This window comes from Pezoporus occidentalis, unplaced genomic scaffold (genome assembly GCF_034315485.1).
Source record: "Pezoporus occidentalis ecotype Australia unplaced genomic scaffold, CSIRO_AGI_Poc_V1 ctg159, whole genome shotgun sequence".
Classification (NCBI taxonomy): Eukaryota; Metazoa; Chordata; class Aves; order Psittaciformes; family Psittacidae; genus Pezoporus; species Pezoporus occidentalis.
Genome location: NW_026913415.1, coordinates 1,750,698 through 1,774,261, shown reverse-complemented (window position 1 = coordinate 1,774,261; position 23,564 = coordinate 1,750,698). Strand labels below are relative to the sequence as shown.

At 59.7% G+C, this 23,564-nt stretch overlaps 3 protein-coding genes across 4 annotated transcripts in view; all 3 read right to left on the bottom strand.

The window, feature by feature from the left end:
- Positions 1-1,413, bottom strand: part of COMMD4 (COMM domain containing 4) — a 136,054-nt gene extending 134,641 nt beyond the window's left edge. Inside the window, exons 1-7 of the mRNA XM_062612051.1 lie at positions 1,314-1,413; positions 1,166-1,237; positions 1,009-1,074; positions 642-681; positions 427-546; positions 275-355; positions 7-68 (exon numbers count right to left, since the gene is read on the bottom strand). Coding sequence (XP_062468035.1) covers positions 7-68; positions 275-355; positions 427-546; positions 642-681; positions 1,009-1,074; positions 1,166-1,237; positions 1,314-1,316 — 444 coding nt within the window. The 5' untranslated portion in view covers positions 1,317-1,413. The remainder of the gene's footprint in view (positions 1-6; positions 69-274; positions 356-426; positions 547-641; positions 682-1,008; positions 1,075-1,165; positions 1,238-1,313) is intronic.
- An 8,098-nt stretch (positions 1,414-9,511) lies between these two features.
- On the bottom strand, positions 9,512-16,207 carry LOC134160242 (collagen alpha-1(I) chain-like). The gene is made up of 12 exons (XM_062612050.1): positions 16,154-16,207; positions 13,202-15,818; positions 12,821-12,879; positions 12,462-12,616; positions 11,945-12,048; positions 11,755-11,813; positions 11,356-11,492; positions 11,155-11,279; positions 10,627-10,685; positions 10,221-10,375; positions 9,776-9,885; positions 9,512-9,649 (listed from the first exon to the last, which is right to left on the bottom strand). Exons 2-12 carry the CDS (start codon positions 15,803-15,805, stop codon positions 9,512-9,514), a joined length of 3,705 nt encoding a protein of 1,234 aa, XP_062468034.1. The 5' UTR covers positions 15,806-15,818; positions 16,154-16,207.
- Positions 16,208-16,896: 689 nt separating this feature from the next.
- CUNH15orf39 (chromosome unknown C15orf39 homolog) lies at positions 16,897-23,294 on the bottom strand. Of its 2 annotated transcripts, none has more exons than XM_062612158.1 (3): positions 19,093-23,294; positions 18,572-18,609; positions 16,897-18,376 (listed from the first exon to the last, which is right to left on the bottom strand). In XM_062612158.1, exons 1-2 carry the CDS (start codon positions 23,198-23,200, stop codon positions 18,572-18,574), a joined length of 4,146 nt encoding a protein of 1,381 aa, XP_062468142.1. In that variant the 5' UTR covers positions 23,201-23,294; the 3' UTR covers positions 16,897-18,376. The 2 variants fall into 2 exon arrangements, with proteins under 2 accessions (XP_062468142.1, XP_062468141.1); XM_062612157.1 differs by having other exon boundaries at positions 18,576-18,609.
- Positions 23,295-23,564: the final 270 nt, after the last annotated feature.

Here is a 23,564-nt window from a genome sequence, read left to right as displayed (position 1 = left end):
ATTGGCCTGCAGCTCGCTGGAGCTGAGGGTGTAATCCACGCGCCAGCACACCGAGCCCAGCCGGCTCACTGGGGCAGGCAATGGGGCAGCATCACACACACACCCCGATCCCAAACAGCCCATCCCTGATCCCAAACACCCCACCCTGAGACCCAACACCCCACCTTGAGACCCAAGCCATGCCACTCAAGACCCACCCCCCCCCCCCGACCCCAGAGACCAAAGACCCTCCCCAAGACAAAGTACATCCCCCCAGGACCATGGCCACACTCACATCTCAGGCTGGCAGCCCTCAGGCTGTCCTGGAGGGAGCTCTGCTTCTCCTCGTAGGACCGGCACAGCCCGCTGGCGTGTTCTGCCAGGGCACAACGAAACTGTCTGATGGCACCAACCCCACCACGGTGACACCCCCAGGGTCACCCCTACCTTTGGGCAGTCCCAGCTGCTGCAGCTCACTGGAGAGGGACTCACTGTCCACACCGTGCTTGGCAGCACTGGAGAGGATGAAGCCAAGGACAGCAATGGTGGCCTTCACGTCCCCCGACTCTGCATGGGGAAGGGGTCAGCTCTGCAGCCCCAGCTACATCACTGCGGGTCCCCAGGGATGGAGCTGTAGTAGGGTCCAGGGCAGCAGCGCTCACCTAACTTGGCATCTGAGGTCAGCTTCAGGATCTTCTCATACTGTGGGAGAGCAGCACGTGAGGCCATCATAGTGAGCACCAGGTACTGCACAGCACCACAGCCAACACCAGCAATCATACAATCACAGAGTGGTGTGGTTGGAAAGGACCTTAAAGCTCATCCAGTTCCAACACCCTGCCACGGGCGGAGGCACCTTCCACTAGAATGGGTTGGTACCTCAGGAATAGGATTCCATATGCTAGTGGAATCCTCACCTTAGTATTACTACTCACTACCCAAGTCACTACTGGTAGTACTGGCCGGCAGCACCCGCCGCGGAGGTGCCGTTTGGAGCAAGCAGACCAGCGGCGTCTCCCCGTCACTCACCTCCATGCTCCCGCCCAGCAGGTCCCGCAGCACTTGGGCACAGATCAGCTTCAGCTTCACCGAGGACTGCGGGAGGAGGAAGAGAAGGACAAGGGGGGTGAGCACCGGGCTCGGCGGGGCGGGTGCGGGCAGAGGTCGGGGGGAGCGGACACTTAACGATTTTGGCCAGGGTGCTGATCTCGGCCAGGACCCAGTCCGGGCAGTCCAGGTCCCCGCAGAACCGGAACCGCTACGGAAGGAAAGTGCAGTCAAAACCCGCCGCTGCCTCACCGCGCCCCACATCTCCCCCCGGCCCCCAACCCCACCATATCGCCGGTGCCACCGCGGATCCCGCCTCCGCGACCCGGAATCGCTCCCGCGGAGGAGGAAAGCAACGCGCTCGGCCAGCTCCGCCCCGAGTGCTGCGGGGAGGAGCCGGTAGCAGCCGCCCCAAGCCCGGCTGAGGGGCGTTAGAGAGCTTGGCGGGGGTGGCCCTGTAGACCCACAGCATCGGTACAGCCCCTTCCACGCGGGGTACTGTGGGTTAAAGGGGTGAGGAAATGCTTCCCTCGTGGGGCTGGGGTGAGGGAACTGGGGGCTGCCCGTCACCCCAGCAGGCTCAGCACCCACGGCTGGGGGCTGTCAGTAATGGCAAGGAGAAGCGTTGGGGTTTTGCCACCCAAAAGCGTGCTTTCCCCAGGCTCTGGAGGCAGGAAGCAGCTCTACAGACAGACACTCGCTGCCAGGAGCAGCTTCAGGAACTCTTCTCTAGCTACAGGTCAGCCAGTGCTGCGGGTCCCCACAGCAGGCACGGGCAGAGCTGGCCGCAAGCTGCTCTGGGGGTGCTGGACCCGTGGGAGGGATGCTCCGGGGCTGTGCTGAGCTCCCCGCTCCTCTCCAAGGGGGAGGGCAGCTCCAACTGCGCTTCCCTCTGAGCTGCCGCACACGGAACCCGCTTCCTGGGGGAAAACCGGCTGCGTCCTTGGAGCTGGGAACATCAGCGCCGGGGCAGGAACCTGTTTCTCTATTCCAGCTCCAGCCAAGATCCCAGCCCCAGGAGATCCCAGCCCTGACAGACCGCAGCTCCTTCGCACAACCTTTATTTGCCAGCTGCAACGCTTCCATTCCAGCCCGGCTCTGTCATGTCCGGCAGCGCTGGGCTTTGTGCGAGGCGGGAAACCAGCTGCGCCTCAGCTGGGGCTGCCGCGCATGGGCCCGCCCCTTACTGAGCCCTGTAGCGGCTCAGTTCCGGGCACCACCCCTAGCACCGCCCTCAAGCCCCGCTCAGGGCTGAAACCACCCCCCGGTGCCACCGCCCCGCAGGCAGCTTCCGGCCTATAGGGAACGCCGGAGCACGGGTACGCCTGAGCACACAGATCGCTCCGTACACACCGTCCAAGATGGCAACACACAGCTCAACAGCAACAGCTTTATTATTGACCCTGCCCGGTACACCGCTCCCTACCCCAGACCGCCATCCCCCCGAACCGCTTCCAGTGCCGCCTTGGATGCTACCCGCGGAAAGAGCCGACCCGTGCTTACACAGCGCACAGAGACACAGGCACAGGCACAGGCACAGGCACAGGCACAGGCACAGGCACAGGCACAGGCACAGGCACAGGCACAGGCACAGGCACAGGCACAGGCACAGGCACAGGCACCCCGCGCCCCGTCACTCCACAGCTGCCCCCTTTCAGCGTTCGCCTTTTATAACCTCCGCCCCACCCCGCCTTCCCCTGCCCAGCCAATCACGGCCCGCTCCTTCCCGCCTCTCCCGTCTTCTCTCCACCTATCCCGCCCCGCCCACTTCAAACCCTCCCCTCCCCTCTCCGACCAATCGTGGCCCGCCTCTTCAATCCGGCTCCGCCCCCTCTCCGTTTCTCCCAATCCCGGCGCTCCTTTTCAATCCAGCTCCCCCCCTCCCGGTCCCACCGCACATCCGCAGAGCCGCAGGGGTCGCGTCCCGCAGGGCCCACAGTGGGTGCTGAGTTCCGGGGAGGACGAGCGGGCGCTCCGCAGAGAGGGAGCTCCGGGTGCCCGTTCAAACCCACAGACCCGGGGAGCGCCGGAGGAAAGGGGCGGGCCGGATTTGGGAGAAACAGAGAGAGGGAAGAGACGGATTGAAGGGGCGGGCGGGGATTGGGCGAAGCAGAGAGGGGGCGGGGCCGGATTGAAGGGGCGGGTCGGGATTGGGTGAAGCGGGGACGGAAGGGTTTGAAGCGGGCGGGGCTGGATGGGTGGAGAGAAGACGGGCGAGGCGGGAAGGAGCTGGCCGTGATTGGCTGGGTAGGGCGGGCAGAGGCTATAAAAGGCGAGCGCTGAGCGCCGCTGGTGCAAAGGTGGAGCGGCGGTCGGGAAGGGCGGAGGCGGAGGCGGAGGCGGAGGCGGAGGCGGAGGCGGAGGCGGAGGCGGAGGCGGAGGCGGAGGCGGAGGCGGAGGCGGAGGCCGCGGCCGCGTCGGTGAGCCGGGAGAGGCGCAGGGTGTGGGGCGGCGGGACCCCTGCCTCTGCCCGCTGTGTGTAGCCGGGCCGCTGCTCAGTGCCGCGGGTGGTGTGCGAGGTGATGGCGGTTCGGGGGGATCGCGGCCTGGGAGGGGGGAGGTTGGTGGTCTGGGTCGGGCAGGGTCAATAATAAAGCTGTTGCTGTTGAGCTGTGGTTGTGTACGCGGTGTGTACGAAGAAGCTTGAGTGCTGAGGTGGGACGAGGCCGCTCCCCGGCGGGGGCTGCTGTCCCCGATCCCCGACGCTCCCCGTGGGGCCGGGGGCTGTCGGCGGTGTCCACCCCATGCGGGGCTGGCGCTGCTTAGGGACGGTGTCAGCCCCCGAGCGAGGCCTGAATGCTAAGCTCGGAGCTGGGCCGCGGCGCCGGGGGCCGGCCGGGGTGAGGGGCGGGTCCGGGTGGGGCAGCACCGGCTGAGGCGTAGCGTCCGGGCGCTGGTTTCCCGCCTCGTCCGAAGCCCAGCACTGCTGGGAGCCGGGGTATCCACGGGGCGGGAGCTGGGTTCACGGCTGGGGAAGAATTGGATGCGGTAGAGCTGGAACTGGCCTGAGGCACAGCTGGTGTTCAATCACTGAGTATGGTGTAGGGAATAAAGCTTGTAGGAATGACCTGAAATCACTGAGGCCTGGGATATCCTGAAGCAGGCCTGAAGTACGGATTTTGAACCAAATGTGATAAGTCACAAAGCCTGAAATGAGAGTGCTGGAGCTGGAGAACAAGGCTTGTGGGAATGAGGTGAAAGCACTGAGGGTGCATCTTGGGTGGAGCTGGGATAAGAGAGGGCTGGTTTGGAATGAATTTCCTAGAGCTGGAGAGTACGGCTTGTGGGAATGATCTGAAACACTGAGTGTGGGGCTGGATCTGGATAAATCCCATAGGATTGAGCTGAACTAGAGACACAGGGTTGGAGCTGGGATCTCCTGGAGCTGGGCTGCTATAGAGACCCTAGAGCCAGAACTGAGCCTCCACAGAGCCAGGTCTGGAATGAAAGCACTGGGGCTGGAGAATAAAGCTTGTGGGAATGAGGTGAAATCACTGAGTGTGGGGCTGGATCTGGATAAATCCCACAGAACTGAGCTGAACTAGAGACAGGGTTGGAGCTGGGATCTCCTGGAGCTGGGCTGCTATAGAGACTCTGGAGCCAGAGCTGAGCCTCCACAGAGCCAGGTCTGGAATGAAAGCACTGGGGCTGGAGAATAAAGCTTGTGGGAACGAGGTGAAATCACTGAGGGCTGGGATCTTGGCTGGGCTTGGAAGAGATGGCCAGGTCTGGAAAGAAAGCACGGGGGCTGGAGAATAAAGCTGGTGGGAATGAGGTAAAATCACTGAGGGCTTGGATGTTGGCTGGGGCTGGGAACTTCTTGGGGGCTGGAGATGGAATCTCAGCTGGAGGTGGGATAAGGCAGAGCTGGACTGGAATGAATCTCCTGGAGCTGGAAAATAAAGCTTGTGGGAATGAGCTGAAATCACTGAGAGCTGTGATTTTCTCTGGGGCTGGGAACATGGCTAGGGCTAGAGATGGGATCTCAGCTGGAGCAAGGATAAGGGAGCTGGTTTGGAATGAGTCTCCTGGAGCTGGAGAATAAAGCTTGTGGGAATAAGCTGAAATCACTGAGTGTGGGGCTGGATCTGGATAAATCCCATAGGACTGAACTGAACTAGAGACACGGTTGGAGCGGCGATCTCCTGGAACTGGGATCTCCTGGAGCTGGGCTGCTATAGAGACTCTGGAGCCAGAGCTGAGCCTCCATAGAGGCAGGGCTGGAATGAAAGCACTGGGGCTGGAGAATAAAGCTTGTGGGAACGAGGTGAAATCACTGAGGGCTGGGATCTTGGCTGGGCTTGGAAGAGATGGCCAAGTCTGAAAAGAAAGCACTAAGGCTGGAGAATAAAGCTGGTGGGAATGAGGTAAATCACTGAGGGCTGGGATCTTGGATGGGGCTGTGAACTTGGTGGGAGCTGGAGATGGAATCCTGGCTGGAGGTGGGATAAGGTGGAGATGGACTGGAATGAATCTTCTGGAGCTGGAAAATAAAGCTTGTGGAAATGAGCTGAAATCACTGAGTGTGGGGCTGGATCTGGATAAATCCCATAGGGCTGAGCTGAACTAGAGACACAGGGTTGGAGCTGGGATCTCCTGGAGCTGGGCTGCTATAGAGACTCTGGAGCCAGAGCTGAGCCTCCACAGAGCCAGGTCTGGAATGAAAGCCGTGGGGCTGGAGAATAAAGCTTGTGGGAACGAGGTGAAATCACTGAGGGCTGGGATCTTGGCTGCAGATTGGAGCTGGGTTAAGGCAGAGCTGGACTGGAATGAATCTCCTAGAGCTGGAAAATAAAGCTGGTGGGAATGAGCTGAAATCACTGAGAGCCGTGGTCTTTTCTGGGGCTGGGACCACAGCTGGGGCTAGAGATGGGATCTCAGCTGGAGCAAGGATAAGGGAGCTGGTTCGGAATGAATCTCCTGGAGCTGAAAAATAAAGCTGGTGGGAATAAGCTGAAATCACTGAGTGTGGGGCTGGATCTGGATAAATCCCATAGGACTGAGCTGAACTAGAGACACAGGGTTGGAGCTGGGATCTCCTGGAGCTGGGCTGCTATAGAGCCAGGGCTGGAATGAAAGCACTGGAGCTGAAGAATAAGGCTTGTGGCGTTAGCATGGGAACAAACACATAACCACCGGAATGGTTGTATGAGGTGCTTTATTGCAGCGCTGGGAAACCAGGGGTACGCACCCAAATCTGGTTCCAACCTCGTCACATCGCGTTCGCAATTTATACACGTTTAACACGGATTACAACATTAGCTAATGCATATGCATTAAGGACGGCCACATCAGGAGTGTTACGGCACCAGCCTCTTCTACGCTTGCGCAGCCCCCTCTGGTGGTCGCCTGGTGGTCGTTCCGATGAAGTAAGGAGTCTTCCTCAGATGAAGTAAGAAGTCTTCCTCTTTACCTTTTCCTTACTTCGATATATCCCAACCCTTGTGTGGACGCTAGCATTTTCTTATCAGCTTCTGGTATGCTGTTCTGGCTACCTTATGCATAGGTTCTACTTGGGTATAGTCTCCAGTACATGCCTTTCTAAATCCACCCATACACAGAGGTTTTTGTTACTAAGACTATCATTGCAACACTGGTTACAGAACAGCCGTGACACAAAATTGCAAAGTTACAACATTTTCTAATATACAAAACCCCAATATACAAAACCCCAATACAAAACCCCACTACTGATTTATAAATTTCTCAAACGTAATCATTTCTACTATTTTATATAATTGTTTTATCATAAAGGCTTTGCCCTTTTCCAACAGCGGGATTGAGGTGAAATCACAGAATCTCAGCTGGAGGTGGGATAAGGTGGAGATGGACTGGAACGAGAGTGCTGGAGCTGGAAAATAAAGCTTGTGGGAATGAGCTGAAACACTGAGTGTGGGGCTGGATCTGGATATATCCCATAGAACTGAGCTGAACTGGAGACACAGGGTTGGAGCTGGGATCTCCTGGAGCTGGGCTGAGACTGGAGGCAGAGCTGAGCCTCCACAGAGGCAGGGCTGGAATGAAAGCACGGGGGCTGGAGAATAAAGCTTGTGGGAACGAGGTGAAATCATTGAGGGCTGGGATCTTGGCTGCAGATTGGAGCTGGGTTAAGGCAGAGCTGGACTGGAATGAATCTCCTGGAGCTGGAAAATAAAGCTGGTGGGAATGAGCTGAAATCACTGAGAGCCATGGTCTTTTCTGGGGCTGGGACCACAGCTGGGGCTAGAGATGGGATATCAGCTGGAGCAGGAATAAGGCAGAGCTGGTTCAGAATGAATCTCCTGGAGCTGGAAAACAAAGCTTGTGGGAATGAGCTGAAATCACTGAGTGTGGGGCTGGATCTGGATAAATCCCATAGGGCTGAGCTGAACTAGAGACAGGGTTGGAGCTGGGCTGCTATAGAGACTCTGGAGCCAGAGCTGAGCCTCCACAGAGCTGGAATGAAAGCACTGGAGCTGGAGAATAAAGCTTGTGGGAACGAGGTGAAATCACTGAGGGCTGGGACCTTGGATGGGCTTAGAAAAGAAGGCCAGGTCTGGAAAGAAAGCACGGGGGCAGGAAAATAAAGCTGATGGGAATGAGGTGAAATCACTGAGGGCTTGGATGTTGGCTGGGGCTGGAGATGGGATCTCAGCTGGAGGTGGGATAAGGCAGGGCTGGAATGAATCTTCTGGAGCTGGAAAATAAAGCTTGAATAAAGCTTGTGGGAATGAGCTGAAATCACTGAGTGTGGGGCTGGATCTGGATAAATCCCATAGGACTGAGCTGAACTAGAGACAGAGTTGGAGCTGGGATCTCCTGGAGCTGGGTGTGAAATAAAGACTCTGAAGCCAGAGCTGGAATGAGAGCACTGGGGCTGGAGAATGAAACTGGGGGGGGGGGGGGGGGGGGGGGGGGATGAGGTGAAATCACTGAGGGCTGGGATGCTTCGCATCTGGGGTACAGAGCCAGAGCTGGGCCATGACTGAGCCAGACTGGAATGCACCTGCTGGAGCTGGAAAATAAAACTCATGGGAATGAGCCAAAAATCATTGCAGGTTGTGATCCCCTGGGGCTGGCCTTTCATAGAGACCTGGAGCCAGACCCGATACAGCACAGAACCAGGGCTGGATTGAGAGTGCTGGAGCTGGAAAACAAAGTTGTGGGAATGAGCTGAAATTAGTTGAGACTGGGGCTGAGCTGGAGCCTGAATAACAATTGTGGGTCTGGAGCCAAGACCATGCAGAACTGGAGCTGGCCCTAAAGCTTGTGGGAACGAGCTGCAATCCCACAGAGCTGGAATAAAACCCTGTGGGGCTGAGCTGGAATTTCCCACTGCCGAGGCCAAAATAAGCACTTTAGGGCTGGTAGTGCCCTGGGGCAGAGCGGGAGCTGAAACACCGGGTGTGGGGCTCGCAATAAAGCTTGTGGGGCAGAGCTGCAGCACAGAACCTGGGGATGGGATCTCCTGGAGCTGCAATAGAGATCCCAGAGCTGGTGCGGGAATAACCTCTCGGGGTCGGGCCAGGGCAGGGGCTGAGGCCAGGTCGCGTCTGGCGCATTTGGGCACAGCAGCCGTTTTCCGTCCTCCAGCTGTTCCTCCTCTATCCCCACCATTCCCGTTGGGAAGCGGCTCCAAGGACGCAGCCGGTTTTCCCCCAGGAAGCGGGTTCCGTGTGCGGCAGCTCAGAGGGAAGCGCAGTTGGAGCCGCTCTCCCCCTTGGAGAGGAGCGGGGAGATCAGCACAGCCCCGGAGCATCCCTCCCACGGGTCCAGCACCCCCAGAGCAGCTTGCGGCCAGCTCTGCCCGTGCCTGCTGTGGGGACCCGCAGCACTGGCTGACCTGTAGCTAGAGAAGAGTTCCTGAAGCTGCTCCTGGCAGCGAGTGTCTGTCTGTAGAGTTGCTTCCTGCCTCCAGAGCCTGGGGAAAGCACGCTTTTGGGTGGCAAAGCCCCAACGCTTCTCCTTGCCATTACTGACAGCCCCCAGCCGTGGGTGCTGAGCCTGCTGGGGTGACGGGCAGCCCCCAGTTCCCTCACCCCAGCCCCACGAGGGAAGCATTTCCTCACCCCTTTAACCCACATCACTAGAGCCTGGGGAGGCAGAGATTGCAGCAAACCCAGCCCAGAAGCAGAGCCCCTGCACCACTGGCTTTGGCGTTTTATAAACAGTTTAATAAAGTTCAACATACAGATTTCTTTGTCTACTGAGCCTGCATCCACCAGGGAGCAGGGATGGCTTCTTGGCATCTCTCCCCCCATAGCTGCTCCTCAGGCTCCCCCATCAGCTGCGTTTCCTCTCCTCAGGCAGAGGAACTGTGCCACTGTGGCTGAGCATCCCCAGCGCCCTGTGGGGAGAGGGGGAGAAGCTGTTCCACCAAGGGCAGTGGGGAGGTCTCCACCCCCACAGGGCTGCCTCAAAGCCCTCAGGTACATCAGGGACCTGCCCTAACCTCAGCTGCACCTCAAGGCTCCAGCTCTGCAGCAGAGGAGCTCAATTCAGGGGCCTAGAAGCCACTTGCCTGCTCAGAGGATGCCCAGAAGCCTCGGCTATCCATTTCCAGGGTCTGGATCCCTGCTTCAGGGTCTCTTCTGTCCGAGAGAGGTTCCACGTGCCACCAGCTCAGCCTCTTGGTCCTCAAGCACTGGGGAGGAGAGCACAGGGGCTGCAGCCATGCTTGACTCCTCAGTGGTCTCTCTGCTCAGAGACCAGCACTGCTTCACCCTGGCTTGATACTGTTCCCCCCCCCAAACACAGACAGGGCCCTTACCAGCAGCAAGATGACAGGAACAGTGATGATGACGAGGCCACACACCACCATGATGGCCACACCATACTCCGGGAAGCCTGGCTCAGGCAGGGGTGGCTCCAGGGTGTCCTCTGGAGCAGAACACAAGGGGTTGGATCAGTGGGTGGAATACCAGGGTAGCACAGGACACAGGGCAATAACATCCATGAGACACCCTGCAGGAGGTGACCCTTCCCTCCTGTCCTCTGCCAGCCTGCAGCACATGGTGTATTGGAGACAGGGATGAGGGCATGGTTGCTGCCAGAATGGCCCTTTCAAATCAGCCCTTGCAAGCTGTCACCTCACCAGCCAGGAGGTGTCACCCTCCCCTTGCCCAAAGGACCTGCACCTAGCTAGTTATGGATCTAAGCTTTCAGCGTGCATAGAGCCACAGGCTTCTCTACCCATGCCCCAAAGGGATGCTTACCTCCCACAGCAAGGGAATACGGATCCACCTGGAAGTCTGAACCAGCCAAAGCCTTGTTTGAGCCAACTGAGAGCACAAGCGCCTCCAACACTTCCAGGCTGGTTGGAGCTGGGTGCAGGAAGACCAAGTCCCCATGGCAGATCAAGGAGCCAGGCCTGTAGGGTGAGGTAGGAAGAGCTCCAGCAGCCATTAGTCCCATCACCCCCCCCCCGACACCACACACCAGTGCTGCTCAGTGAGGCAATGGGTCTGGATCTGCTCTTTGGGATGGCAAGGACATCCCCGAGGGTGCCTGCTGCAGGCCCTCGTGTGGCAGAGGTAACCCCCAACAGCCATGACCTGGCTGTTGATGTCTATGGGGAGACCTCCCCAGCCCTGCCCCAGCAGAGCCTCTGCTCCCACTCACAGGAATTCTCTTAGCAGCGCTTGCAGGAAGCTCCTGTGGTCCCTCAGGGCTCGCGCCACCTGAAAGAGAGGTTTGGGCTCAGCTCCACACCAGCCTCCGAGAGGTTTCCCCCAGCCAGATCCCCACTTCCACCTCCCCAGGGAAGGGGAGGACTCCCAGCAATGGACAAGGTGCTGGGACATCTGGTCTGGGTCATGCTTTGCTTAGAAAGGTTGGACCAGATGATCCTTGAGGTCCCTCCCAACGGCATTCTGTGACTGATGATGGAGCTGGGTCAGTCAGCACAGCAGGAACACAGGGCAGCTGTGGCCCTGCAGCACCTCCATGTGTAGTGTGGTGGCTTGAACCGCCATCAGCAGAGGTGCCAGCACCCTGTCAGGGACGCCTCAGTGCCAGCCTCCAGCAGGCACCAGCACAACACTGGAGATGTGGATCTGGTTCAGACAACCCCAAAGCAGTCCCTCCTCCTCCTCCCGTGGTCCCCAGCACCCTGAAGGACCCTGCTCTGCCCCCTCCAGCCATTCCTACCGCATCCCCAATGCCCGTGCTGAGCTCGTGGTGCTCTGCAGAGAGTGGATCCAGGAGGTCCTCACTGAAGCGTCTGTTGGTGACGAGGAGGGAGAGCGGGTACAGCTGGAGGTGCAGCCTGGCTCCTGGGGAGGCAAGGCAGGGCTGGTGGGTGAGCAGCACTGGCCCCGAGCCCCACCAGCACACAGGGGCTGCCCTCACCCTCCAGCAAGAGCGAGGTCAGGTCCACAGAGCAGGCTTTCAGAGCCGTCAGGGCTTGCAGAGCCTCCGGAACATCCACATGGGCGATGGTGTCAAGGTAAACGTCTCCAGTGAGCTCCAGGTCCCCACTGTGGGTTCTAGGGGAAGAAAGGCTCTAAGCAAGGCAGGGAGGTGGAACAGGCTCCCCAAGCACACCCTGGCTGGCCCTGCTCTTTCATGGCTCCTCAGCCCAAGGACAAGGCTCAGGGCATTGCCGCCAGCCCCACATCACCCTCCTGAGCTCCCTAGTGCAGCAGAGCTCATCCTTCCCACCCTTGCAGCATGGCTAATGCCACAGAGAGCACACAAAGGGCAGTGAAAGACATTAAATGAAGAGCTTTGGGCAGTTGTGCCCCATACCTGAGCTGGGTGATAGTGAAGTTCCTCACACGGTGAAGGGCACCAAGAGACTCTGTCACCTGGATGAAGAGAAAACAACTCACACCTCGCCCCTGCTTTAGGATGCGCTGTCCCATGGTGCAGGCAGCAGCCAGCCTGGGCCCATCCTCCCAGCATCGTCTTTGGGAAGAGCCCCCAAGGCTCACCATACCTTGCTGATCACCCCCGCCAGGGGGTCTGTCCTGCTCCTGTCAGGCTGGAGGACAGTGAAGGAGATGGACAGCTTCTCCGGGGCCAGGTTCTCCAGGCTGAACCCTGCAAGTGTTCAGACAGTTACACTCATCCCTGCTCCTTCACCATCCTTGGACCTATCATCAGTCTTGAGCATCCTCTGCACTGAATACAGAGCCCAGCACGGCAGGGTGAGGTACCTCATCCTGGGCGAGGATGAGTGGCTTGTAGCGGTGGGAAGGGCTTGGCAGGACAGGACAGGAGAAGCAGGTTGAGGAGAGGAAGCCATAGGGTTTAGCAGGAACACTGGACCCCACAGGTCCAACTGCTGCAGATGTTGCCTCCAGCAGCCTTAACACTACAGGGCTCTGCATGGGTTGGGATGTTCAGGCTTCACCTTCACTTCAGTGCGGACTGGGCAAGTTCTGGCTTTGACAGAGGTACAGGGAGGACGCTGAGAGCAGCGGCTGTGCTCTGGGAAGGTCTCCATTGCTTACCACCGGACTGGACAGACCGTGGCTCCAGCCGCCAGCTGAAGGAGCTCCTTCCTCTGCTCGCCTCCGTGACCATGGTGCGGATGAGGTGGGAGCTGGTGGGAGCAGGAGCATCCCCCCAGAACAGAGCCTGCGCTCGCACCACCACCGAGCCGTTCCTGCAGGGAGAGCAGGCCTTGGGCAGCTCGGAGCCCCCCATCCCCACATGAACACCCACCCAAAGTCAGGGCTTCAGCCACCTGCAGGCAGGGATCCCTTGGGATGATGCCCCTGTGGAGGGAGTGCGGCCCCTCACAAGAGCATTTCACTGCGCAAACACTTCCATCCAAGCCAAAGCCACCCCTCTCCACGTTGCCACTCACATGAACTCTAGGACTTTTGCCCGCAGGAAGGTCTCATAGATGGACAGTGTCTGGTTCAGCTGGAAGACAGAAGCACGTGTTAATTGGGCCCGTGGGAAGGGGTATTCCAGGTCTCTGGAGGCGGTCCTGGCTAAGCTGACATAGCCAGGGCTCCATCAGCGTAGAGACAGCAGCCAGGAGGGGACACCCCAGCACCACCAGTGTACAACAGCCCCGATGGCTGCCCAAGTCCCACCTCAAACCAGGAACCCCGTCCAGCTCCAGTGGTGGGATTTGCTCGTCTCCACCATGAAGAGAGCCCTCCGGCTCCTCACCCCAGCAGTAGCTCCTCAGCTGCACCCCAAAGCACCAGCATCCCCACCCGCCAACTCCTGCACTCACCAGCAGCATCACTTCCTCCTCCAGCCGCCTGTAGCTCTCTGAAGCGCTGCTGCTCAGAGCCTCCGTGTAAGCGATGCCCAAGAGCCGGAACTGCAAGGGCAGAACGTGAGCAGAAGAGGGGAGCCCGGAGGGGTGGGATGGAGCCGGGGAGCCAGGTTTGCCCGTGGGCATCGGCTCATATGCAGGGAGATGCTCTGTGGCTGCGGAGGGTTGCTGGGAGGTGACAGAGTGCCTGGACATGGGCTGAGCATCACAGGGCACGGGCTGGGAGCTGACTGCATGCACAGCTCTGGTGGAAGCCAGCGGGTAGGATGGGGATGGGAACGTGGTGCCAGCACGGTGAGCAGCACCAGAGCCATGCTCCAGAGTGGGCAGCTTGGAGCCTGGGCTGGCACTGGGGGGCTCTGGAGGTCCTGCTGGGGCAGCCCCCGTAGTGGCCTCATGGTGCTGCCCTGCAGAGGGTCCATCTGCAGATGCTGTTGTGAGGAAGGGGTCTGGACACAGAGATGGCCCCTGGGCAGGTGATGCTGCAGCTCGTGGGGAGGGGGGGGTCACCACAGCAGCTCCATCCTTGTGGGAGGCTTCGGTCACTCCAGGCTCTGCGGTGGCATCAGAGGCTGCTGCTGCGCTCACCCCAGTCACAGAGGGACCCACAGCACCGGGAGCCCTGGTCCAAGCTGGGGAGGGGTGGGCTCTGGTGGGTGCCATAGGCTGCTGTGCAGGGGGTGCAGATGGGCTGCTCGCTTTCCCCAGGGTGACAGCAGGTCCCACGGGCTCCACTGTAGGAAGGGAAGGAGCCAGGACTTGTGGGTGGGTGGCCCCATGAGCCGGCGCAGCACTGGGGAAGGAAGCCAGGACCGTGCCCAGAAACACAGACCCATTTCCTGCAGCACCGGCCACGGCATCCACCGGCAGAGCAGCTTCTCCGTGCAGGAAGGTGCCAGCGGGCTGCGTGTCCCAGAGCACCTCAGGCGTCGCAGCAGAGGGGACCCACTCGGTGCCGGGATGAGCGGTGCTGGAGATGGACATCCCTGCTGCTGGCGGAGCTGAGGGCAGCCAGGGCAGGGGAGGAGCGGCCGTGTGGTCCTCACCCCCACCACGCTCAGGGCTTGGCCTCACCTCTCCCTTCTGCCCGTTGCAGCTCCTCGCTGTGGCTCCGGCAATGGAAGCTCCACTGACTGCAGGCTGAGGAGCTGCAGTTGCGCCGCTGGGAGCCCAGGGAGGCGAGGTGCTGGCTGTGACCGCAGCAGCAGGCTCAGAGCTCACAGCCAGGCTCAGATCAGCTCTGTGGGGCATGGTCCAAGGGCCAGGGGATGCCCCAAGGGCTGGTGTCCGCTCCTCCATCAAGCTGTGGCTCTGGGAGGGGATTCCCGTCACGCTCCACACTGACCCTGTGCTGTCCTCAGAGCTCCCCTCAGGGTGCCAGGGCTCTGCTGTGCCCGCAGCCTGCCCAACACCACGGGCTGAGGTCGTTGCATCGTGTGAGCCTGGTTCTGGGCCACGGGGACTTCCTGAAGCTGGGCCATGCCAGGAGCCAGGGCTGGGCTCACCCAGGGGCTGGAGGACCTGAGCAGAGGTATCAGGCACCCCTGTACCAAGCCACTGCGCAGGGGATGGTGTCACAGCCACTGCTGTGCCCAACATGAGCCCTTCCTGGTCCCTGGGTCCGGGATGCCCCAGCAGTGAGGTCTGAGCAGTCTGTGTCCCCTGGGTCCATCCCTCAGCATCCACACCATGGGTCAGGCTCCATTCCTCAGCATCCACCCCATGGGTCACACTCCATCCCTCAGCATTCACACCATGGGTCAGGCTCCATCCTTCAGCATCCACCCCATGGGTCACACTCCATCCCTCAGCATCTGCCCCATGGGTCAGGCTCCATCCTTCAGCATCCACCCCATGGGTCACACTCCATCCCTCAGCATCTGCCCCATGGGTCAGGCTCCATCCTTCAGCATCCACCCCATGGGTCACACTCCATCCCTCAGCATCTGCCCCATGGGTCACACTCCATCCCTCAGCATCCGCCCCATGGGTCAGCCTCCATCCTTCAGCATCCACCCCATGGGTCACACTCCATCCCTCAGCATCCACCCCATGGGTCACACTCCATCCCTCAGCATCCGCCCCATGGGTCACACTCCATCCCTCAGCATCCACCCCATGGGTCACACTCCATCCCTCAGCATCCACCCCATGGGTCACATCTCCTTTGACCCCTGGGGTGCCCACCGAACCCATCAGCACCCTTCCATGCTGCTGCATCGCTGGCTCCTCACGGAGGCCCCTGTGTGTTGCCATCAGATCACCACTGGTCTCTCTCTGGGAGCCTGGTGAGTCAGGCCAAGCATGGGATGGTGCCAGGGGGCCCAGCAGGACAGCCAGAGACCCCAGGCCATAGGGCAGGGCGGTGGCAGACAGGCAGATGCCCAGCACCAGGAAGGCTTTGCACCGCAGCCCACCCACAGCAGCAGCCACATGGGCAGCAGGAGCCACATCCACAGCCCCTTCCCTCTCAGCACAGGGCATGGGTTGTGGCTGCAGGGCAGCAGTGTCCGTAGGGCCTGGGGGTCCTACCCCTCTGCTCAGCTCAGGAGAGGCCATGGGGAGAGCCCAGCTGTGGAGAGACACAGGAGGGGCTTTAAGCTGGGTCCCTCCAAGCTGCCCCCAAGCAGTGACAATCCTACACCCAAAGCACCCGCACACCAGAGCCAAGGACATGATGCCCCTCGTCAAACACCTCCCTGGTCTCCAGCAGCACTGAGCAGCTTCCCCAGCTCAGGAAGCTTTGTGCTAGGGCTCAGCATCACCCAGGAAGGCTCCTGGTGCAGAGCACAGCTGCAACCGGCCTTGGGGTCAGCCATTACCCCATTCCCTGCCCCAAACACCCACCACATCCCTGATAACCTCACTGGAGGCCACAGGATGCTCCAGCCCAGCAGCACCCCTTACCTGGCAGCACCCAAGGGGAAGAGAGCACCAAGCTCCCAGCCCAGCCCCGTGCTTTTATCCCATTGCCAAGGCCTGATAGTGGCTCCATTCCAGCTGCTCTCAATTCACACCCAAGCTCATTTGCACCACCCCAGGTGAAGCTCTTTGCCTCTGGAAGGGTCCCAGCTTCCCTCTGCTCCTCATTAAGCCCTTGGCACTTTGTTTCCCAAGCACCAGCTTGAGGATGTTTCCTATAACCCTGTATTCTCCTGCCAGGATGGAGTGATTTGGGTTGGAAACGTGGCTCGGGGTGCCTGGCTCTCAGGACCAGGCAGATTTCATGCTCCTCATGGGGGTTCATAAGGGATAGGGACCCCAGGGGACCGCTGCCAACCCTGCTGCACCCACAGCTCTCCTGACCAGCTTCTGATGCAGACACCTCCACCAGCACCCTCCTGCCCAGCTATCACCTGGGATGTTGCCTTCATGGGTGCTGGGATGTGCTCCCTTGGGTGCTCACCAATGCGTGACCCACGGGGCACCCCCAGCAGGCCTCACAGTGGACCAGTGGATGGAGATGGGCACATCACTCATGGCTTCTTGCAGGGAGAAGCTAGCAAGTGCATTGCAGGGGGGACCCAGACCTGTGGCTTGGTCTGTGCAAGCCAGCTGGGTGGTGCTGGGTGCTGATGCGGGACCCCCCTTTGTCCCTGGAAAGGTCCCGTGGTGCCCATGCTGGCAATTAGAGGCTGAAACACGGTGTCTGGAAATGAACCAAACCCTTTTATTCAGGCAAGGCACCTCTTAGAATCCATGTTCTTACAAAACATTAAATAAAGTGAAGGAACTTTCTTCCCTGGAACCTCTCATATATATATAGACATGTACAAAAAATACAGTATTATCAACAAGCACTGCTTTACAATGCTATGCACACGTGTGGATGGCAAGGGGGAGCTGCATCCCTCCTTCCCTATCCCATCCATGGCCAGCACATCCCAATGGAAAACCAGAAACACACGGATCAAACCGCAGTCTCTGGTGGGGTTTTTCTTATTTTTAGTTGGCTTTTTTTGTTTGTTTTAAAATAAATATTTCCTGTAGTGAAATACAAAAGAACAATAAATCCTTGTTTTGCTCCTCCGCGCCCAGAATCAGCCGGAAGAACGCCCGAGTGTTGAGTTTGTAAGGTCTCTGCTGTGTCCTGCTGCTGCAGACCGGGCAAGGGGCGTGCAGGCTGGCAGGATTCCTCCCGGGATCCCCATCAACTTTCCATCAGCCCATGCAGGGATGAAAGCATCTCTCCTCCCAAGGTCTCGCTGCATCGCTCCCCTCTCCCGCCCCTCCGGCATCACCACATCTCCATCAAGGTTGTCCCTCGTGGATGCCCCATGTTCTCCATTGGGACAGCTGGGATGTGCGTGGTGCAGTGAGCTGAGCTTCTTTAGCTGCCTTTAAAGCCTTCTTGCAGCTATTTTAAGCTCCGATTGGGACCGAAACCCTTGGCCCCAACAAGCTCCCACTGGTCCGGCAGGGAAGAGGAGAAACCACGAGTTCAAATAAACCACAAGTATAAATTACTCTACTTTTATACAAACCCCACATAACCCGAAGGCAGCAGCTCCTTATAAAGGTAAATTCAGAACAGTTAAAAAATGTCTTCATTTAAAACAAGAAGAAAATCAGTCCTGGGACTCCCGACGTCGCGGTTCCCTTGACCAGTTGAGATGGGTTAAATCTCCAGAGCCCTGGAAAGATTCAAAGCCAGGAGGAAGGTTTCTTTATTGGGAACGGAGTGTGTAAAGCAGCAGAGGCGAGTCAGAGCAGAGAGGAGGGGATGTGGTAAATCATCCCTGCAGCAGCCAGTCTTCTGTGGCCACTGCCATGCTCCCCTTGGAGCCGCTCCATTGGAACTCCAATCATTCCCTCCTGGTTCTCCAGCTGCAACCGGGCTGGTCATGGATGGAGGTGGGAGATGCTCTACAAGATGAGGCATGGAAAGAAATGCAGCTCCAGCTGCTGTGAGGGGCTTGAGCGCATTCCTATGGGTACCACACCAGCCAGGGCATCACCCTGGAGCATCCCTGTTCCAGGCATCAGCATCCTGGAGGACCTGTCCCCATCCTCAGCATCTGCATCACAGGCAGCTCGGCTCCTGCCATCGGCACATTCCTTCATGCCTCCTTTTTCTTTGTGCTATCCATAGCTATCACTTTGCCATCAGAACCTCCATGCCAGGACTACCTGGGGGAGAAAAGCGTGGTTAGGGAGGGCAGGGTCTTCACCTCCCCATCCCAAATAAGCCCCCCTCCAGCCCAGCAGAGCCACTTTGTGCTCCTCCCCAGCCAGCCCAAGCTCCCCATCATCACAGCAAATGCACACAAATACACAGACAGTCACGGCGCATGTAAATCCAAACACACCCACAGGAAGAGTGACCTACTTGGAGGGATTCTTGCCAGCCGTCGAGATTGAACCTGGAAGAGATGAAGCTGTTGGCAACAGCCTTGAGCAGCAGCAAACCCCCCTGATATCCCCAGAATGACTTTTCTCATCCCCTGGCTCCATCACCACCCCCAGCTCAAGCCTTCCTCCTCCACAACCCACAGGGGAAAGCTGAATCACCCAGGATGGTTTGGGTTGAAGGGAGCTTAAAGCTCACTCAGTCCCAACCCCTGCCACAGGCAGGGACCCCTTCCACTAGAGCAGCTTGCTCCAAGCCCCTGTGTCCAACCTGGCCTTGAACACTGCCAGGGATGGGGCAGCCACAGCTTCTCTGGGCACCCTGTGCCAGCGCCTCAGACCCTCACAGGGACCAAATGCCCACAGAACCCTTGGGAGGACCAGGATGCTGAGGGACAATGCAAGCCGATCAGCTGCATCTTGGGAGGCCGATGGAGCTGGAGCTTCCCTGGAGGAGGAGTCCCAGGGTGTCCCCAGCCCTCCACAGGGCTGCTTACCCAGCTGCTGCTTGATGGAGTTGTGCCAGTGGAGATTCAGCAGGTCCGGGTAGATGTCAGGGAGCTGCTTGAGTGCCAGGAGCTTCAGCATGCGCAAGGTGCAGCTCTTCAGCTCCAGGTCCCTCAAGTGCCTCTCCTCCGAGAGCGTGGTGGGGCGCAGCTCCACCTTGTGCTCCTGCAGCACTTGGTCCACGGAGACGCCGGGGAGCTTGGGGAAGAGCTTCTCCTTCACCACGTGGATGGGGATGAAGACGGCCCCTGCCCGCACCACGTGTGGGAAAGGACACGAGGGAGCGAACATGAAGGTCTCCAGCTGGGACAGCAGGTTGGCGAGGAGGGCAGGCACGTCCTGGAAAGCCAACCAGACCTCCTTGCCCTTGGCGGCCCTGTGATGCTCGGGGAGCCTGGAGCCGTTCTTGGCTTCCAGGGGGGATTTGGGCACCGTCTCCTCCTGCTCCTCCGCCGCCTCCGCCTTCCGGAGCCACTCCCGCAGGCGCTGCGGGGAGGAGCGGGTCACGGAGCACGAGAGGAGGTCGCAGAGCCCCGTGTGCAGGGCGGTGAAGCAGTGCTCGGCAGAGGGCACCGGCCCCGGCTCCGGCTCCTCGCCCGGCGCCGAGCTGGGGGGCTCCGGCAGCGCCATGGGGCTGGGCTGGGGGCCGGGCTGCGGGGAGGCAGGGGGGGAGCTGCTGCAGGGCGCTGGGCTGCACTGCGGGCTGCTGGGCGGAGAGGGAACGGTGCTGGGTAGAGCAGGAGTGGTGCTGGGCGGAGAGGGAACGGTGCTGGGTAGAGCGGGAAGGGTGCTGGATGGAGCGGGAATGGTGCTGGGTAGAGCGGGAAGGGTGCTGGGTGGAGAGGGAACGGTGCTGGGTAGAGCAGGAGTGGTGCTGGATGGAGCGGGAATGGTGCTGGGTAGAGCGGGAAGGGTGCTGGATGGAGCGGGAATGGTACTGGAAAGAGCAGGAATCGTGCTTGATAGAGCAGGAATGATGCTAGGTGCAGCGGGAATGATGCTAGGTGCAGCGGGAGTGGTGCTGGAGAGAGTGGGAATCTTGCTGGATAGAGCGGGAATGAGGCAGGACAGAGCAGGAATGGTGCTGGATAGAACGGGAATGGTGCTGGATAGAACGGGAATGGTGCTGGGTAGAGCAGGAATGACACTGGATAGAGTGGGAATGGTGCTGGATAGAGTGGGAATGATGCTGGGTAGAGCAGGAATGGTGCTGGATGTAGCAGGAGTGGTGCTGGATAGAGCAGGAATGATGCTGGATAGAGCAGGAATGGTACTGAATAGAGCAGGAATGGTTCTGGATAGAGTGGGAATGGTGGTGGATGGAGCAGGAGTGGTGCTGGATGGAGAAGGAATGATGCTGGATAGAGCAGGAATGGTACTGGATAGAGCAGGCATGGTGCAGGATGGAGCAAGAATGGTTCTGGATGCAGCAGGAGTGGAGATGGATGGAGCAGAAATGGTGCTGGGTGGAGCAGGAATGGAGGTGGATGGAGCAGGCACGGTGCTGGATGGAGCAGGAATGGTGCTGGATAAAGCAGGAGTGGTGCTGGATGGAGCAGAAATGGTGCTGGATAGAGTGGAAATGGCTTTGGACGGAGCTGGAATGGTGCTGGATAGAGCAGGAATGGTGCCTGATAGACCAGGCATGGTGCTGGATGGAGCAGGTATGGTGCTGGATAGAGCAAGAATGGCTCTGGATGGAGCGGGAATGGTGCTGGATAGAGCAGGAATGGCTCTGGATGGAGCAGGAATGGTGCTGGATGGAGCGAAAATGATGCTGGATAGAGCAGGAATGGCTCTGGATGGAGCAGGAATGGTGCTGGATAGAGTGGGAATGGTGCTGGATGGAGCGGGAATGGTGCTGGATGGAGCAGGAATGGTGCTGGATAGAGTGGAAATGGTGCTGGATGGAGCAGGAATGGTGCTGGATAGAGTGGAAATGGTGCTGGATGGAGCAGGAATGGTGCTGGATAGAGTGGAAATGGTGCTGGATGGAGCAGGAATGGTGCTGGATAGAGTGGGAATGGTGCTGGATGGAGCAGGAATGGTGCTGGGTGCAGCTAAGGGGGAGCGCAGGACCAGGAAGGAGGCCGATCTCTGGAAGCTGCTCTTGTCCCAAGAGATGACCCTGACCAGCAAGGGGTCCCTCTGGAGCTGGGTTCCCACTTGCCCTCCCGCCTCCCTCTCTTCACCCTTTTCCTCCTCCTCCTTCCCCTCTTCCCCATCCAGCATCCAGATGCTCTCCCCGACTTCCACCCATCTCTTCTTCACGCTGAGGTCCAGCGCCCCCTCCTCAGAGCCCAGGGCCTGGGGCTCGGGCTCAGGCTCTGGCTCTCCAGGGACCCCCCTGCACCCGCTCTCCCCTTGGCCCTGCACCACCCCTTTATGGGCCAGCTCCTGGCCGGCCGCGGCGGGCACCGTGTCTGGGGGGTCCGCGTCCTCCCACAGGTGCTCCCTGCAGAAGGAGTCCGAGCCCTCGGCCTCCTCCAGGAAGTCTCCATAGGATGCCAGGCTGAAGACTTTTTTGATCACCGGCATGGGCGGGGAGGGAGGAGGAACCTCGCTGTCCCTTGGGTCTTCCGGCCCCTCTGGCAGGGATGCAGGCGGAGAAGGAGAGATGAGATCCTTGGTTGCATCCTTGACCTTGCAAGTATCTCCTTTCTCTATGCTGATGAGAGCCGGTGGTCCCTCACGGGGGGTCTCCTGGGGGGCCGGGCTGGCTCTTCTCTCTGGGTTAGCAGGCTCCTGCTTCCCTAAGCCCCTTTGTCCTTTGGGAAAGGCCTCTGGGATCTCACCGGAGCCCCCAGGCGCCTCTTGGGCGCAGAGGGGTTGGAAAACACTGCTGTGCCTCACCACCCCTGGCCAGCGGGGATCTTCTGCCTGGTGCTGCTCACATCCCGGCTCCCTGTGGGCTCTGGGGGGGCTGGATGCAGCCGTGCCACCGGGACTGAAGGCAAAGCTGGAGCTCAGCACGTACCCCTCTTGCCTCGATGGCTTCACATCCCTCGGCAGCGCCGCTGGCTTGGAAGGGGGAAACACCACTACACTGGTTGCCCTTGGCATGTAGGTATCCGACGGGGTGGGAAAGAATCTCCATGGGGCTTGGGGCCTGAGGTAAGTGCCGGGATAGGGCTCCCTGCTTCCCTCGAAGCCAAAGCCTCTGTAGGCAGAGGGCTGTGCTTCCATGTGGGGTGCCGGTGGGGGGAAGAGGAGGGGAGCTTTATGGAGGGACGGATAACACTCGGGTGGCCTCTCCTGGTACCCGGTGCTGGTGGCGGGTGGACAGAGCTTGTGCCAGGGCTCCGGGCTCAGCCTGTGCGTCTCAGGCACCTTCCTCTGGCTGGGGGGGCTGTCATCCAGGAACGGGGATTTGGGGGGGCTCCGGTACTGATGAAAGGCAGCGTAGTAGGGGGAGAAGGCAGCCGGGGAGCCCACCTTCTCCCTGGCGGGCAGCACCATGACGGGGTGCAGCGGTGGGAGGCTGGGGTCAGCGTGGGGTCCCCTCCTTTGCTCCCCCGGGTGGAAGGGGTGGCTGGCAGCAGACAGAGCCCAGTCTGCATTGCCTGGTCTCTGCTGCAGCGGCTGAGCCACCCTGAGGTCCATGAAGTATGCAGGAGCCCTGTACATGGGCCTGGGGACAGCCAGGGTGGGTGCCCTCTTCACCATTGCCGGGTGCCTCACCAGGAAGGGGTTCCCTGGCTCCACGCTGCCCCACTTCTCCCTGGCCACCACCGGCTCCGGCACCGGCCTGTCCCTGCCCATCTCAGCACTGGGGGGGGGCTGAAGCCCAGGTCCCACACTCTCGGGTGGGTTGGGGGGGCAGCACTCGCCTGGTCCCTCCACCGGCATGGGCTGGCTGCTGGCACCGGTGCCGTAGTGCAGGTGGGGAGATGCGGGGCTCTGTTGCATGTGGGGCGCCTTGGAGCCATTGGGGCTCTGCAGCGTGCAGGCAAAGTAGGAGCCCTTGTAGTCAAAATGGGGTTTGGAGCCCGGTTTGCAGTGGCCCGTGGGGAAGCTGGCGCCGGGGTCCTTCTCCAGCCGAGGTAGCTTGACGAAGATCACAGGCTCCAGAGGCTCCACGTTACGTTTTGAGGCCATTTGTACGGTGCTGCCGGTACAGTGCGAGGTGGGAGAGGTGAGCTGGCCTTCCTGAGCGGGAGAGAGGAAACAAACTGTGAGCACAGCGAGTATCCACAGCGAGCGCGCAGCACGAGGTGGAGCAGCAATGGGGTGACAGGGGCTGCCAAGAGCCCCCCCGAAGTCACCTTGCCATGTGCTCACTGGAGAAAGCATGTTGCTTCCCATGTGCAGCTCTTCCTTATCCAGCTGTGATGCTCAGCATCACACTGGGAGGCTGAAGGAGAGGAGGGAAAGTCCTGCTTGTCCCACCGTCAGCCTCGGCCAAGCACAACAAGTACTTGTTTCCCTTCTCCCACCCTCCTGGGATCTGGCAGAGATCCTA

What these genes read in the sequence shown, in the direction of transcription:
- LOC134160242 (XM_062612050.1), bottom strand. Translation starts at nt 15,805, where the DNA reads ATGGCCTCTCCTGAGCTGAGCAGAGGGGTAGGACCCCCAGGCCCTACG. An exon ending in TTCACTATCACCCAGCTCAG is followed by an intron (nt 11,493 to 11,754) that starts GTATGGGGCACA and finishes TTCTTCCCCTAG; the next exon opens with AACCCACAGTGGGGACCTGG. An exon ending in GTATTCCCTTGCTGTGGGAG is followed by an intron (nt 9,886 to 10,220) that starts GTAAGCATCCCT and finishes GTTCTGCTCCAG; the next exon opens with AGGACACCCTGGAGCCACCC.
- CUNH15orf39 (XM_062612158.1), bottom strand. Translation starts at nt 23,200, where the DNA reads ATGGCCTCAAAACGTAACGTGGAGCCTCTGGAGCCTGTGATCTTCGTC. An exon ending in CTCCATCAAGCAGCAGCTGG is followed by an intron (nt 18,610 to 19,092) that starts GTAAGCAGCCCT and finishes CATCTCTTCCAG; the next exon opens with GTTCAATCTCGACGGCTGGC.